The sequence below is a fragment of the Equus przewalskii genome, chromosome 22, assembly GCF_037783145.1.
Source record: "Equus przewalskii isolate Varuska chromosome 22, EquPr2, whole genome shotgun sequence".
Lineage (NCBI taxonomy): Eukaryota > Metazoa > Chordata > Mammalia > Perissodactyla > Equidae > Equus > Equus przewalskii.
In genome coordinates, this window is record NC_091852.1 from 27468824 (window position 1) to 27485526 (window position 16703).

A 16703-nucleotide genomic window follows, 5' to 3' on the forward strand; every position below is an offset into this window, starting at 1 on the left:
GTGCACAGCTCTCATGGACAGACACATTAGCACACCGAGGAATAAACCATGCCAGGAATCAAATTAGAATGTGCAAAGCTTGTCAGATTCTTCTGAAGAATGCCATTTGCTCTGCAGTTTTAAAATCATACCAAATTAACCTCCAAGCCCACATGACCTAAAGGGCTTTGCAAAACAACAACATATTTACAGCCTCAAGTAATGAAGAAGTCACAAAAGCCCAAAGAGAATGAACTGAGAAGGTGAATGTAAGCATAGCCAACCAATCAGGAAATGCTTCCCGGCACACACGCTTACCAAGCGCATCCCCAAAGTTGGGCTGCCAGATGTTATGTTTGAATGGAAGCCAAGCCTGGGTTTGTGAGAACATTTGCCAGACAGAGGAAAAGTTACTCTTACATATATGTAAAAAAACAGTCTTCCAGGATGGGTAATTTCTTTCTCTTTTGGAGTATAGTCACTTGGCAAATGTTTCTCCCAGAGACGCATGTGAGACTACTTTTCAGCTAACGGTTAAGAATATAAGACTGTGGCAACTTACCCTGGCATCTGTGACCTTGAATTCTCTTAGGATATACTGTGGCATGTTGTACTCAGCCATGGGATCTACAACAAAGTACTGGTATCTTGCAGAGCGTTCTGCTGGCCAATATTGGTGACATTTCTCCTAGAAGGACAGAAGACTAATGTGAAACTATACAAAATGTAAATAAACTTTGTCTATCATCTGCCTATCAATATATTTAATTTTTTCTCAGTAATAAAATTTCAATTCAAAATTCAAGGCAATTACAATTGCATATGACACACTTTCTCTTTGAAATCCTAAGTTCTCTGAGGACAGGGGAATCATGTGGTTCAATATTTGCCCATGGTATCAAGCACAGGACTTGGCCTATAGCAGGTGCTTAATACACATTTGTTGAAATGAATACTCCAACTTGAACTGAATAGAGTAAGCATCTTCACACCTACAAGTTATCCAAATAATTACATCAGTCCTTGGACATAATGCAGGCTATGTCAATCATGCATTGCACCACCACAGTAGACTTCTGCCACAGTGGTTTGGAATGAAGAGAACCACCAAGGGCGAATGCAGAAAGAAGCCTCTGGAATGATCTGGTCCAATCTCCCTTGTTAGCTGAGGAAACTGGAGCCCAGGCAGTTTTAACAAGTTGGCTAAGCCTTGTACAGAGGCAGCAGCCAAATTGGAATAGTCAAGTTACTTTCTTAGTTCGGTATTTTTTGCTCTCTCCTTGGGTTCCAGAAGTTGAACTTTAGATGCATCTCCACCATTAAATTTATACAAAGAAGAGAGACAGAAAATATCTCAAGCAAATATGGCAAAATGCTTGTAATCTATTGAGTCTAAGCAGTAGGTTCTCAAGCGTCTGTAAGACTATTTACGTATTTTTCAGAATAAACATTTTTTAAAAGTAGATTTGAGGTTACCAGATTATATCCTTAGAATAACTACATAAATTTCCAACATTTTATTCCATGGGGGTAGAAGGTGGGCAAGTAAGAATTTGCTTCAGGGAGGAGAGAACGTCAAGTTGCCTCATATAGAGAAATGATGGCACTTTTGCTAAATAAGAATATGCTGAGAGCCAGGGCATAAGTCAAACAGGGGCATCTGCTTACTTATTTGTTTCTATGATTGCGCTTCACTGGAAACCAAGTACTAGCTCTTTCTTCAAAAGACACAAACTAAAGAACTTGATACGGTTTGGCAAGTTAAAACCAACACGCAGTAATGAATGGCCCAGAGCATGAAATGCAGGAGCACTCTGCATTTCAAAGAAATGACGCTGGTACTTGGGTTATTACAATGAAATCCTCATTTCTCCATGGAGTGACTGTCTTATGAGGAGACACTCACTCTGCCCATCTCACGCAGCTTGGTGAGCATCACTACGATGGTGGAATTATGTTCCCAGAGCATCCGCCAGAAGTCTTCCGTGGTCTCTGCTAAGGGCCCCTGGGTAGCGATGTAGGCTTTCTGTTGTCTGAATTACAGAGAATGACACAGCACATTAAAGTAATCATAGAAGATGCGAAGGTTCACACTTGATATGTAAACATCAAATCCAGTAATAAAAACTGAAAACTTATTAATGGGATTGCAGTAAATTCCTGTTGAGACTGTGTAATTAAATAAGAACATTTAATATATACGGGGGACTTTGCAAAAGAAATTGCTTTGTTAATATGATGATGTATGTCTTTATCATTATTATTTAAATTTTAGAGCAATGCTAATAGCTCAATTTCATGTGTCACACAAATCACTTAAACACTGAGTTGTGCAGCTTCATTTTGTAGAAACGACTCTTATACAATCTATTAAATATATGAAATGTGGTGCAAAACAGCTTCTTTATTAACTCCTTCCATATCTAAATCTAAAAGAAGAGTGCAGAAGGCCAGATTAAAGTACTCCATGACTGCTGCTTCTTATGCTTATCTAAAATAATAAACAACAAGCACCAAGGGACTGAATGCTGACCTAGGCAGAAAGAAAATGTTTTGATTTGAGACGAAATTCATTCCAGCTATGAAACTAGGGCACATGTAAATATTAAGGCTTTGGGCTGTCAGAGGAGAAGGGTACATACCTGTATCCATCAATAAAACTGGCATTGATGTAATCAGATCCTTCCACTCCTCGGATAGGCTGCAGGCATACCCTTGTGGATTCATATGGCATAATATTAACAAGGCGATTTTTGAATTTATTACATGGAAGATTGGCACTGATGAATCTTGAGGTGTGAGCTTTAGAACTGGCTAAACGCTGTTGAACAGAAAAAAAGAAAAATCCGACAGAGATAATTTTAGCCTACGGTTTAAATGCAACGTACCCAAGATTTCCTCTTTAGATACAAAGCTTTTGTTTAAAGCAAATGACTCTTCAAACTACAGTGCTTTTCACTTCTACCTAGTGACTCCACATTGCCTACTGACTTTTTAAGTCCTAAGTTCTCAGAATATGATCTCTCAATTTAAATTAGAGTGCAAAAGAGCTCAAGGTGTTGTTAGGAAGCACAGGACAGAAAAGGGAAAGAGAAAGAAAGTCAGATATCTGAGGAGAAGACCAAGCGAATCTTGCAACTTCAGAAATTTGAAAGGTTAAGAAAGTAAAGCCACTACTCAAAGACAATCCTAGAATGACTTGCTCCTGAATTATCCTATCACATCCAATATCATACCTTAAATTCGAGCTCCATTCCTGTGACATTCTCTCCTGTTTCTATTTGTGTCAGCTTCTGAATGTAGGCATACAAGTTTCTAGCTGGCACTTCGGTATTTCCACAAGTCACTGCTTCTAACAGTGCATCGTGGATAAAGATGTATTGGTCTTCTGTTTGAACCATGTAATTCCTCTGGGCTCTCATTAAAGTTACATGGCCATAAATATCTACAGTTTTTTCATGCTTTATTCTTTCTAGCATGGCATCTATGACGATGAAACAACCAGTCCGGCCAACTCCCGCACTACAAGGAAAACAAAGAGAAAAGAAAAGTCCAAATAAATCTATCAGAACACCAATACATAATCAAATTCTCTTCATTATTCTTATTAGCTAGGTTTTAAACTCATTAATTCTAGTTATTGTGATGATTTTGGAGCACCCTAAAGCCAACAGTAATATCAAGTCACCATAACCAGAGGGTAGGGAACAAAATACCAAGTAAAATTAGCCGGGTTTCAAAATGCAAAAATATTAAATCTGTAATTACTCTGCTCCTTGCTCACATAACACAAAGTAGACAATATTTTGAACCCGTTATGAAAAGAATCACAAACATTTAGGCTGTTTATATCAGAAGATATTTACAAAATTGGTCAAGATATAACTAGGCTATACCTTTTTGTAAACCATCTCAGTCTATTTTAGTTCAATTTACAAAAAAAATAGAGTAAATCACTCAACTTGAAACAATTCATATTCTGAAACTCAGCAAGGAAGTTCTAAAGCCAATCTAGCGGGAAGTATATAATTAAAATATTAAAATGTTGTTGCACATTAAAAATAGTGCAGAGTATTCTCAACGGAAAGAAATTCTTAATAAAAAGCAATCACTAGAGAGTGTGTGTGTGTTTTGTTTTTACTCTCTTTTCTTCCAGAGTTGAGTGTATTTTGAAATTCCAGGTGAAATTCAAGTATTCTGTGTGGGGAAATAAAAGCCTCAATCTTTGTTACTGAAGAAGCTCCGAGGTATTTTTTAAACTCCATTACTTCTGGACTTATGGGTCATTTTCCAGTTGGTGGAAACCGATTCAAAGAAGAAGAGGTGAGAAAGCCAACAAAGCACAAAGTCAAGATCTGCCGTCTCAAGGAGACAATCTAATTTAGTAAACTGGATTACAGAGTGAGGTGGTTGAAGCACTGGAATTTCCTCGAGTGTTGAAAAGAATACTAACAAAATAACACATCTGTGTTCTTAAATCTCAAGGTAAGCCTTGTTTATCTCTTATTTTATCAAACCCTTTAGGCTGAGTTCATTTATGTGTCAAGTATGGCTGAACCCAAAATGTTTTTCTCCTCTTGATCATGGATGTTTATTCGTCCCGAAAACATGTAATCAACAGGAAGAGGTATATATCACCCTTAGACACCAAGCAAAGGCAGCCTCCTTCATTCGCTATATGCCCTTGTTTCCTATCATTTGTATATCTATGTGTTCATTTATTTGTCCATCTGTCCATTAATATATCTATCTCTCTGTATAATGAAAATGAAGTACTTCGCTAAGTAACATAGGGGAGACAACATTAAAGATGACTTAGATCCTACCTTTAAAGAGCTCAAAGTCTATTAATGGAGATCATACCTTACACAACTCTTTATAATAGAAGGGAAAAAAGGACGTGTTGGTTTTGTAGATGATTTGGCATTTGAACCAGGACTTGAAGGACAGGAAGGATGGGGAATTCAGGAGGCTAGAATAGCAAAAGAGAGGGAATGGCTTTTGCAATCAGACTGCTGGCTCTGGGAGCTACATGTGAAGCTTTTCATAGGCCTAGTGAGGCACTTGGGCAAAGAATGTACTAGAACTCTAAATGAATGCGTTTAACGAGCAGTAGGGTGCCTGACTCAACTGAAATGGCAATTTCTCTCTAGTGTCAAGTGACTGCAAGGTGGTATTTTGTAACAAAATAATACCTTTAGTTAACTACTGAGTACTATAGATCAAATCCAGCTTCCAGACAGGAGCCCTGAGGTTTGTAGACCAGGTTAAGTGCAAATATGATATAACTGCTATTTAAAAATTGCTTACTTTTTTATGTCCTGTCAGACATAAGAAATGACTGTCAGTATCCAATCAGAAAGCCTCTGGATACTGATTCTAAGACTCCATTCAAGGTTATTAAACCACAGAGCGACATGACATTGAGATATAACGCAGAAGCCTTCAGGGGCAGTCTTAGAAATGATAGCATATTCCTAAGCACAAAACAATTAGACCCTTGATGAACTGAGAGCCACAAAGTCCCATTTTATTTAGTTTGTTCTACTAAAGAAAGCTGTGAGATGGCAAGTTTTTCCTGACACTCCTCACCCTCCTACTCTCTCGCCTCCCCAGGGGAGATTAATCATCCTCTGTCCCAGATCCCCTGGTATCTTAAATATCACTCTATTACAGTTCCAGTCACATCATATTCTTAATTAGTCTGGTAGGGCCGTCACCCACAAATAATAGAATATATCTTGGGAGCAGGAACTGCATTTTCTGTTATCTTTGTGTGCCCTGCACGAAGCATGCAGTCAGGGTTCAATGGTGCTGGTGAAATAAATGAATGAATTAGTGATAAGCATGAGAGGGCTTACGTAAGGAGCAGCCCATCTAGGTTCGGTAAACCTACTGAGGGAGCGGGACTCTTCAGTCAGTGAAAGAAATCCCACATTTGACCAAGGTTCAGAATAATGCAGAGAATACCTGAAGACTGCTCCACAAAGTCTTTGATATGGAATAGAAAGACAGGACAATGCTTTGAGTAGTCTCCATGTCTTGCTCTCCTGATACGTTATCGCATTATAATTAAAAGAAACTGAGTAAAACTTGACCTGGAAATGGAAGGCAGGCCCCACTTTGATAGGTTCTAAGACTACGAGTAACATCTTTTTTCCTTTTTCTGTGTTATCTTTCTAAACTGTCTTCATCCTAATGGTGTGCTGCAGCTAGCTGGATCCACCTTCATGCAATTCCTAGTGGAAACCACACTTGTAAGCCTGACAGCTGAGCCCTACATATCAAGTCAATTCTAGATATTGGCAGGAATATTTTCTCAAAATATGTGGCAAGGACCACTTCCAATGTCCGGATGATTCATGCTTTTATATTCTTGCAGAAAGATAGCACAGAATCTTGCAAAATTGGTAGGAATAACTCTACATCCAAATAATTATCAACCTCTTCATTGTGGTAACGAATTTTTTTTCCCTAAAAAAGGAGGGAGGGAGAAAAGAAAAATCAAATATTTGCCTGAGTTTAAACCATGAATTGTCGGAAGCAAAGAAACAGAAGAAGAGAGACTATCACTTGTGCAAAACCTATTTTTCCTCTGCAAAACACAAAATACGGTGAACCGCCCACTCTTGCTGTGTCTACGGAAGATGGTGAAGGAGCGGACCCTGGGAACTTCTGTGTCACCTCTTCTCTAGGATGAAGAGTTCCTGGTGGCTTTAAATGTTAGAGGTGTCTCTCAGCTTGAAGCAGACCATGAGGTTCAAGATGCTTTTTCCAGATGCCAATGGCTGGGTGTCTTAGAGTTACTTAACTTCTTTGTTGTTTTCCCATTTTTCTTAAATTGTGATAGTGATAATTAACTCTAGTTAATTATCTAGTAAGTCTTAAGGCTGAATTAAACGTACCGAGTACTTTGCAAACATAAAGGAAGAGGCAGTTACTTCGTAAGGATAAACTCCATTTTAAAATTCTACCCCTGAATTGACAACAAGGAACAGGCATTGTGAACCCTGGGAAAATATGATAGCATCACAGCAGGATCATTTGAGGTTAGGCTTTTTGAATTTTGCTTTAATGGATCCCCTCAAGCTGCTCTCCCTTTTCATCCCATATTTCCAATAAATAATGTCTTACTTTGAGGAACTTTCTGCTTTCATATATAATGTCATGGTAAATGAGATGGCAGTAAAGCTCCTTCTCACCACAGTGCTTTGTGCCCAGGAGGCACTCAGCAAATGTCTGTCAGCTTCCTTTCCCTTCTATGATTCATAACATTTGGCAACTGTCCTGAAGTCACACGGCCAAAGGTAAATGGCCAAACAAGGACTCAAATGCAGGTTCTGAGAGGCTAATCATTAGTACCATGTTCCATGGCACCATTATTGCTTACACTGCTTTCTGCCATTTGGGTCAACAACAATTGCCAAATACAGTGGGTTTCCTAAGGCCCGCTCCTCTACAACACTCCTTCAGCAGTGTTTAACTACCCCTAATGCAGGTTCCTTGAAAAGCCTTTCTTCCTTGGTTTCTATGACACTGATTGAGGGAGTACGGGAAACATCAGATAGCTCCCTTAGGGTCGATGGTAGAAATGGAGGAGATTTTATAACGATCTCCAACACAAAATAACCCAAAACACGTGGCACATGAAATTAGCCAAAAAGAAGTATGACTCATGTGTAATGGTTCCATTGACTCTATGATGGTAAAATTTCCATCCAGTTGGAAACCAGAATCAAAGATGAACTCTAAATGTCATCTTTGGAAATCTACTGGCACCTCTTAATTTGCCTTAGTAAGTAATGTCATTTTAGTTTGATCTCTGTGCTGATTATCCTCCTGCCTCTCTGGATTTTTCCATCTGTATTTCTTTCTCTGATTTACATACCTCTGCCAGCCCCCAAAATGTGGATAATGTCCCCAAAGTTCTGCCCTCCTTTCTCACATTCCCCTTCATGCTTCAGCAATAATCTTCAAATAAATGATTCCTAAATTGATAGCCCTTTCTTTGAGCACACGTGGAGACCTATATTTCAAACTGCCCTCAAGTTTCTCTAGAAATAAACAGATTCCAAGGTTAATCAGCATCTTGTCCACTCAAATCTGCTCTTCCCACTCGCCCTCTCCTTGATATTCAGGTCTAAAATTTAAGAGTCAGTGTGGACTGTTTTTGCCTCTTGTCCTGCACAACAATTATAAATTTCTGTGCCTTCAACCTCTACAATTTTATTCAACTACCTAGCAATGGTGTGCAGAAGCTGAAAAAACCTGTTGTAATTTGCATAAATTTCGCTTAAAAATATATTAAAAATAAAGGTAATACTCAAAACACATTGCTTCTTCATTATTTTACATTGATGCTCTTGAGGTGAAAATATTATATAACGGTGTGCTACTGAGTATGTCTCCCCAGCTTTCCTTTCAGTGATGTCACATTTGTAGCTTGAAATCAGCCATTGAAGTACCTACACCAAGGTAACAGGCAAATACTACTCCCCTGTGCCCCACCCCGCCCGAAGAGCTGGTTGTTACGCATCACCAGCACACACTGACTATCTTAACTCTCCATTCCCACCACCCAGGGGCAGACAACAAAGTGCTCATTACTTTCCTCTTTACCTACATTTGTTATATACTCTTTCCAATAAGACTCCTCAGGATATTATCCCACAGATATTTACTGAGTGCCTATCACGAGCTGTGACATCAGGGAAGTGGTGAGCAAAATAAACACGACCCTTTCCTCATGGAGATTATGCTTTAGTGGAGGAATTAGATAGTAAATGCTCATGTAATTATAAATCTCAACGAAAGCTGTGAGGTAAATGTGCAGGATACTAGCAGAGCACCTTTGAGGAAGTGTCGTTTAAATTGATTCCCATTATGGCTTCATTGCATCTCCTTAAGCTTCTGTGGAAGCCCTAATCCCTAATGTGCCTGTATTCAGAGACAGGGTCTTTAGGGAGGTAATTAAAGTTAAATGAGGTCATAACGGTAGGGCCCTAATCCAGTAGGACTGGTGACCTTGTAAGAATAGAAGAGACACCAGAGAGCTCTCTCTCTGTGCACATGGACAGAGGAAAGGCCAGGTGAGGACACAGCTAGAAAGCAGCCATCTTAAGCTAAGAAGAGTGGTCTCACCAGAAAGCAATCCTGACAGCACTTTAATCTTGGACTTCTGGCCTCCCGAACTGTGACAATAAATTTCTATTGTTTAAGTCACTCCATCTGTGGTACTTTGTTAAGGCAGCCCTAGTGGACTATTACAATTCCCAAAGGGCAAAGAACTGTTTGTTGGGTGAAGAAGGGTGGAAAGGTTTTAGAGGAGACAGAATATCCCAAGGAAAGGCCCTGGAATGGAAAATAGCTTGGCATATTTGAGTAACTAAAAGACAGCCAGGGTGGATGGAAGACAATGAGGGAAAAAGGGCATGTTTCACATATTTATCTTCCATTTTAAGGATTGTTTATGACTTTGATTAAACGTATAATCATATTAATAGAAATTAATCAAAATAATTCTGTTTTACTTGTTCATAGTTTACCTTTATGGTATGGCTCATCTATTCTTGAGTTCTTTATTTTGACACATCTATTAGTTTGCTGGAATACGCCTTTGAATAACATTTCATATAAAATATGCATGGATAGCACTATTTCTGATGCCTTGTATATCTGAGAAATTTCTTGTTGATTTGCCTTTACACAGGACCAACAACTTGGTTACGTGCAGGATTACAGGACTCCAATATTATCTCCTCAAACTCTAAATTTATTGCTCCATGATCATCCTTTGTATTTTGAAGAGTCATAGGTCAGTTTGATTTTTGGTCTTTTAATAGCAATTTTACCCCCAAGTACTTGTGGGTTTTCTCTTTAACTCAGAGGTTCAAAACTCTCATTTATATGTGTCTTAGGCACTGGTCTCACCTTTAAAACTGCATGGTTCTCAGGTACTACTTTTATTACAAGAGTCATAGCTTTCCCTCAGCTCTAGGCAAATCGAACATATCTTAAGCTTTCCCACCTCTGGGCCTTTGCTTATGCAAGTCCTTCCTCCTCTTTCTCATGTCCATCTGTTGATATCTATCTTGCTTCAAGACTCACCTCACACGCTGCATCCTCGATCAAGCCTCTCTTGATTTACTCCTTCTTGGAGTGACAATTTACACCTGTTTATCAGCAACTGCCTTACTTGATTTGTGTTTTCTGGTTATTATCTTTACGCCAGTTGATAATCTCCATGAGGAGAAGGACAAGAAGCTTGCTTGTCTCTACTGCGTTTGGCAATTTCCCGTGGTGCTATCCATGCGAGGGAAATCGAAGGTGCTCAACTTAAGTTGCAAAATTTAAAAATATAAGTTTAAAAATATTAAGCCCTTTCTTGGATCAATGATATACACAGAACATTCTCCAAAGCCCCCAGCATGGGAATATTCCTTTGATCCATGTTTATAGAGATAAAGGTAGTTTTTAAAAGTTGATGAGATGAAAACAAACTGTGCTTATGCTTTACTCCAGTCGCTCAGAAATAACAAACCTCAGGCACTACGTTTTTCTCAAGAAATTGAACAGTGAAAATTCAGAGCTTTTAAAAGTATGCCAGCCTACTTTTGTTCAAATTTCCAAGTTCCCATAGCAGCACATATTTTACTTCCTTCTTCAATTTACTCATTTTTTCCCCCATCAGTATCTGAGTGCAGTGTACCTCTCAAAATGAAAGATTGTAGTTCTAAAAGCAAATGCATTTTTCTTTGATCCTGAAAAACTCAGCTCCCCAGAGCAGAGATAATGACGGAACCCTATTTAGTTTTGTTTGTTTTTCATCATTTCAACAGCCTTCAACCTGAAACATGATAAGAACAGCAAAACTGATAAACCACCCTTATTTTTATCTGCTTTCTGTCGGAGCAGTTGCCAAGCACAGAGACAGATTTTTCTAAATAGCCTTAAAAGAAAAAAAAAAAAAAAGAGTGCATAACCCTGTGCTTCAGGCTGAGGCCAGCACAACTCAGTACATTTATCATGTTCCAGAAAATTCCAGCAAAAAGGGAAGAGGACAGCACTTTTAAATCAAGTCTAGCATTAGGTTGGTCCCTGTTATCCCTGAAGTAAAACCAACTTTCCAAGTTACCCTCCAGTGAGGACAATGATTCCACTAAAGCAAACCAAATTATTGCCAAACTTTTGCCTTTAAAAAAAAAAAAACTATTTCAGTGAGTGATAGACAATTCAGTGTTTACAAGCTGAAAGACTATGCCATCCATTAAACAAGGATGCCTACTAGGAAATTGTTATTACTTCAATATTATCATTCATCCAGTTACAACATTTGTTTTCAATTTCTAAAAACATGATTGAGTTAGTCCCATGAGTTGAAATATACTTAATGTCCCGTGATGCGATACGGTAGTAATGTGCAAAAGGAAAAAAAATTAAGAGGCATAAGGGGGCTATTTTTTTGCTAAAATCATTCTGGAGATGTGCTTAAAAGTTGGCTTTTCTGATTAATCTGGTGGAGTTTCAATTCTGACCCTTTACTGATACTTCAATGATCTGGCAAAGAAAGACAACAGAATTAGGAGAATTTACAGATCATTTAGTTGGGTACAAAGACAGTAAAATATGGACCAAAATTCATGGTGAGCATTTTGTACATATATCAGCTTATAATTTGATTGGATATTATAGTTCAGCTATAAGAAGAATGGCATTTATGAACAGCAAGTATATTAAATAAGCACATCTATGAGAATGGATTGAGTTTTATGACTGTGGTTTATAAGATTAATCAGATGACTATCCTTATAAAACTGTGATGTGATCCTGATATGGCTGCTGTTTTGAAATTCTTCTTTCCTTTTTTTGTTAAAAATTAACGTTTAACTTAATATGCTGCTATGCTGGGCATCTCTAGAATATTTAGAGCTCTTGAAAAAAAACTGACCCATAAGTATTTTGTATTACATATTTTGGCGTCTCTTTTACCTAAGATGATCAGAGAAATTATACGGATTTCCTTAAGAGAAATATTCATCTGCCTTATTCACTTTTACATATTATAAAATAAAAATTAAAAAATATTTTTGAAAAAATTGTCATTGAAATGCAATTTAAATAGCCATGCTATTAAACATAGGCTATATGCCTAAAAGATTATATATGCTTATATGCACACATGTTGATGCACAGAACTTGATCCATCTGCAAAGATGCACAAATTATAAAAATAGTTACCTCAGTGTAGAATGGAATTGGTGATGGTCATGTTAAGGGGGGACTTTCACTTTAGTTGAAGTGTTCAATTTTTTTTGGCAAGGATAACATACTCATGTAATAATAGAATTAAAAAGAAATATAAAATAATGGATAAAATGTTACTATTGTAAAAATATTAAAGATCAATAAGCAGTTGAGGCTGAACAGAGGTAGAGAGAGAAGATGGAACCCCATTCACTGTAGCTTGGGAATATTGCCCAGAGATGGATTCTCAGGAGAAGTCTGGGTGATGTTGACAGCTCCCTGCAGACTGGACTTGGTCCTGCCATCTGGTGCCGGCTTTTAAGGAGTATGTTTCAGAAAGTAGGGGGATATAGATATAGCTATCATAGAGAGGAGACTGCTTACTAAAGAGTTAGAACAAGCAAAAGTTAGCATGAAATAACTCAGAACCTTCATCACTCTAGAAAGAAAAAGTGCATTACACTCTTGGATGGCATCCTCTGATGATCAAAAGTTTACACTTCATCAACAGAGAAGAAGCAGAGACTAAGACTAAGCATGGAGCAACTGACCTCATAAGGATGCTAGTCTAGAATTTTGAGATGCCAAGGCTGACCCACCCAGTCATATTCCCTCAGGGCATTTTACTTTTCCATTACAGGTGAAAGAGGATTTCTTAAAAAGAATAAGCCTACAAAAACCAAAATCCACATGTGCCTAATCTGTTTTTTTCCCCCAAATATGTTGCCTCAATCAAAAATCCTCCAAAGACTTCCATATGATCTTGGCTCTGTCCCAACATTACCTGCCAAAGACATTACCTATTATTCTTAAAATGTGATGCTCAACACAAATGAGAAGGCTAATATGTTTACATAAAGAACACCTGAATATGCCATATTGGGTCTTACTTTCCCATGGCTAGAGTAGGCCATTAGGCATAGACAGAAACAGACTCAGCTGGCTCTGATAATTGGTAGTTGACTTGAATCTGAAAGAGGTCAAGTGAATGATTTTTATGAAAGTATAAGGAACTAAACCATTTTCACAGAGATTTTCTTTGTAAATGGCCAAATAGTTCAGTTCATATTCTAAATTCTGTTTGGAATGACACAAAACTATCCACATTTTAAAAGTGGATACAACCATTAACCAGGCCGGTCAAGTCAAGCTTCACAGGTTGTGTACTACTCAGCTCAAAGCAACTAATAATCAAGTAGACTACAATGTGAACAACCTGTTCAGTCCACACAGCAGGCTCACATTAGCAACATAAATGCTATTATTCCCGACTCTGGTTAAGCAGAGTCAAACAGAAGAGCCACTGGAAGGTATTTGGAAGATATTCAAACTTTATCAACTTTATTTTGATTGTCCTGAAAAGTATATCAACGTTTCCCACAAGGGTAACATTTTGGGGGGGTTTGGTTTGTGTTTTCGCTTTTTAAAAATGCGATTATCTGTATCTAAACATAAATGGTCCAATCGTTCCGAAGGCTCTGAATCAGGGGTTACACATTGGGCGCCCTATGTTTTCTTTGGTCTTTTCGTTTGACTCCCACAAGCTTTTGCAAGGCAGTGGGAATCTGCCTCAGTGCAAGCAATTTACCTACTCTCCGACACAGGGCCTGCTTCACCTGCTTAGACCCCCCACAGACCTTCAACAGGCCTTTGTGTTGGCGTCCCAGGAGCCTGACCTGGCTTCTTAAACTCACAGGTTTCCGAATTAATGAATCAGTACTACTCACTGCCTCTTCCAACTTATCTGCATACTTAAATTTTTGAAAGAGCAAACCGAGACCTAGGCAGGTGAGGAATTTGACAAGATCACGTGGCTGTCACTAGCAGAGCTGAGACTTGGGTCCATCTCCACTTTCTCAGACTTGTGCTCCCAGCAATGGAGTTTTATTGAAGACAGATGACAGTTTTCTTTAGTGCTCCCCAGATGGACCCAAGGTCCACAATTCTATCAATTTAGGCTGCAAGAAGGTTGGTCTAAAAGAGATATGCTGTGTCTGAAATTGTTCTTTATTCATGAAACATTAGATCCCCTACTCTATTCAGCTACCCAAAGAGAAATGAATTAAGTGGCTTTTGAAGTACTGTCAAAATAGATCTTTGTGCACCTGGCTAGGGGTTAACTAGTTATATTGATGTCAGTGCTGTTTCAGATAGATGGATGACTTTCAGTAAGTGTAGTATTCATACATGATGACTACTTAATGAGAAGTAGTATGCAGTGTATTTAGAATGACACATTGGTCATGTTTGAGGATGGGAGTAGCAAGGATAGAGTTTGCCTCTCATGCAGGGTAACACCAGAAGATGGAAAACACAGTCACAAGACTGTGACACCAAAGATAATATTCAATGACTCAATTCAATAAATACAAAATGAGATTCCTCCTCTATGTATCAATCACCAGGCAATGTCCCACCAGGCATTTATGTATTATTTGTCCATCCAAGTGACCTGTGCACATTCCTACGCAGTGTTTAAACACAGATTCCTGGGCTCTGCCCCAGAGATTCCAATTCAGTAGGTTTGGAGTGGAAGCCAAGATTGTGCATTTCCAAAAAGCTCCAAAGTGATGCTGATGCTGCTGGACCACAGGCCATACTTTGGGTAACAAGAATATAGAGAAACTCCTCTTCTAAAATTTTTAGAAGTAAATGAGGGCAAAAAAGTGTACAAATATATTCCTAATTATCCATGCATGTTGTATATTTATGTATGCTTATATATACATACATATAAATTTTTAAAAAATCTTAATCTTTCATTCATATAGATTTTTTGAGTGAACTGACTTAGAACTTCAATGCCTTTAAAGGAGAGACTGCAAAGGTTGCTTTAAAAAATGTAAGGCTTGCTTTTTTTTCAAAGACCAAATATTTTACTATCTTCAGATATGTGCAAACATACAGAATTATCTTGTAATAAAACTCAGACGCCAGAGGCCCACCAGGCAAGTTTTCTTTGTAAGAAACAACCTCGATACAAGCAAATCAGATACTGTGTAATAAGACCCAAAAGTATTTTTCCTAAGACAGAAAGAAAAATATCCAAGCAGTAGAACCCTGATTGGAAAGACACAATACAAAGAAAACAGAACTATTTGTAACCTTCATTTTATGACCAGGGGCACAGCAAAATAGTTTGAAATAGTAAGTTTTGATGCTGATTACGTGAAGTCAAAATACACACTGTTCAAAGGCAGCCAACATTAAAAAAAAAAAATGCAGCCTAGTTTATGCAATGAATTTCAGCATTCTTCCAGTCTGGGAATATTTCAAAATACACTGCAGGTACAGCTGGGAAAACTCAGTGATACCCCTGTCCAGATCTCAGCTATTAGGTTATAAAAATATTTTCACATTTCCTGCAGATGTCTAGATTCCTTTCTTAGTTAGTAATTTTAATTCAGAACTCATTATTGACAGCTATTTGTTCTGATGGAACCTAATTGCTCTTTTACCAGACTCAGCTGCAAGCAGGCTGATTTCCTTTCCCTTATAGAGTATATTACATACAAACACAGGCAGGAAAAAAAATAACCAATTAACTCAATACGTGTGCATAAAATGATTCATTGAGAGCACTGATCTAGTAATATATCTAACTGCACCATAGGTCAAAGGAAATTACAGCACTTACCGTTTACAGTATTAAATATAATTATACGGAAATATTCATAAGCATTAAAATATATAGATGATGAGTGGCAGCATCTGAAAATTTACCCTTTTATTAAAGAAATTTATAAATTACTACATTTGAGGCATTGACAGGGCATTTAAACTACTGAAGGATTAACGCAAGGATATCTATCTGACAAACTATGGAAGCTGAGATGCTGCCGTAACTGACACCAGTCAGGAGGAATCCAGCATACTGTGGGACCATTTTGCTGTGCAGATAATCCTTTCTCTGGAGGGGAGAATTTCTGGGACACACCACCTCTTTTCCCTTGCTGTCCAACCACTGCTGTGGATGAGCTGCTTTCCCTAACTCTACTGGAAGAGGAACACAAATTCGTTGAAGTCAGAGCTATTTCCTCTGGAAAATTCTCTTCAAAGGCAATGCCTCATTTTAGCAGTTCCCCAAGAGAAACAGGAACAGCTTGACAATGTTCATTCGATCAAACGCCTCGGCAGCCTCGCTTGCGGAGTCTAGGCCAATTTTGGGACCCCAAGCTGCCTTCCTTAGTGGACTGGAACCCCCCAAAGAGGGGTAAACCAAGGGCTGGATCCAATGGAGACCATATAAGCGCAAATATACTGCATTTGAGAAGAGCAATAGCTCGTTTTATTTGTTCTCTGTCTGTTCTGGAAATGGAGGGAATGTGGAGATCAGGGATGAGCAAACTGCTCCTTAGTAAGGCACCCATTCAAGGAAAATGAACTTTTTCTTAACATCAGAGACACTATATGGTGCTTCCCTTTCTGGGGGCACTAAGTGCTTCTCTTTGCAGACTTAATCTACCTCATATAGGGAAGAA

The 16703-nt window shown here is 38.3% G+C and overlaps 1 protein-coding gene across 50 annotated transcripts in view; it reads right to left on the bottom strand.

Moving 5' to 3' along the window:
* PTPRD (protein tyrosine phosphatase receptor type D) overlaps positions 1-16703 on the bottom strand; it is a 2079533-nt gene that overhangs the window by 11279 nt on the left and 2051551 nt on the right. For all 50 annotated transcript variants that reach the window (XM_070590645.1, XM_070590643.1, XM_070590639.1 and 47 more), the window contains 4 exons: positions 3216-3501; positions 2622-2800; positions 1886-2012; positions 542-667 (listed from right to left, as the gene is read on the bottom strand). In XM_070590645.1, coding sequence (XP_070446746.1) covers positions 542-667; positions 1886-2012; positions 2622-2800; positions 3216-3501 — 718 coding nt within the window. The remainder of the gene's footprint in view (positions 1-541; positions 668-1885; positions 2013-2621; positions 2801-3215; positions 3502-16703) is intronic.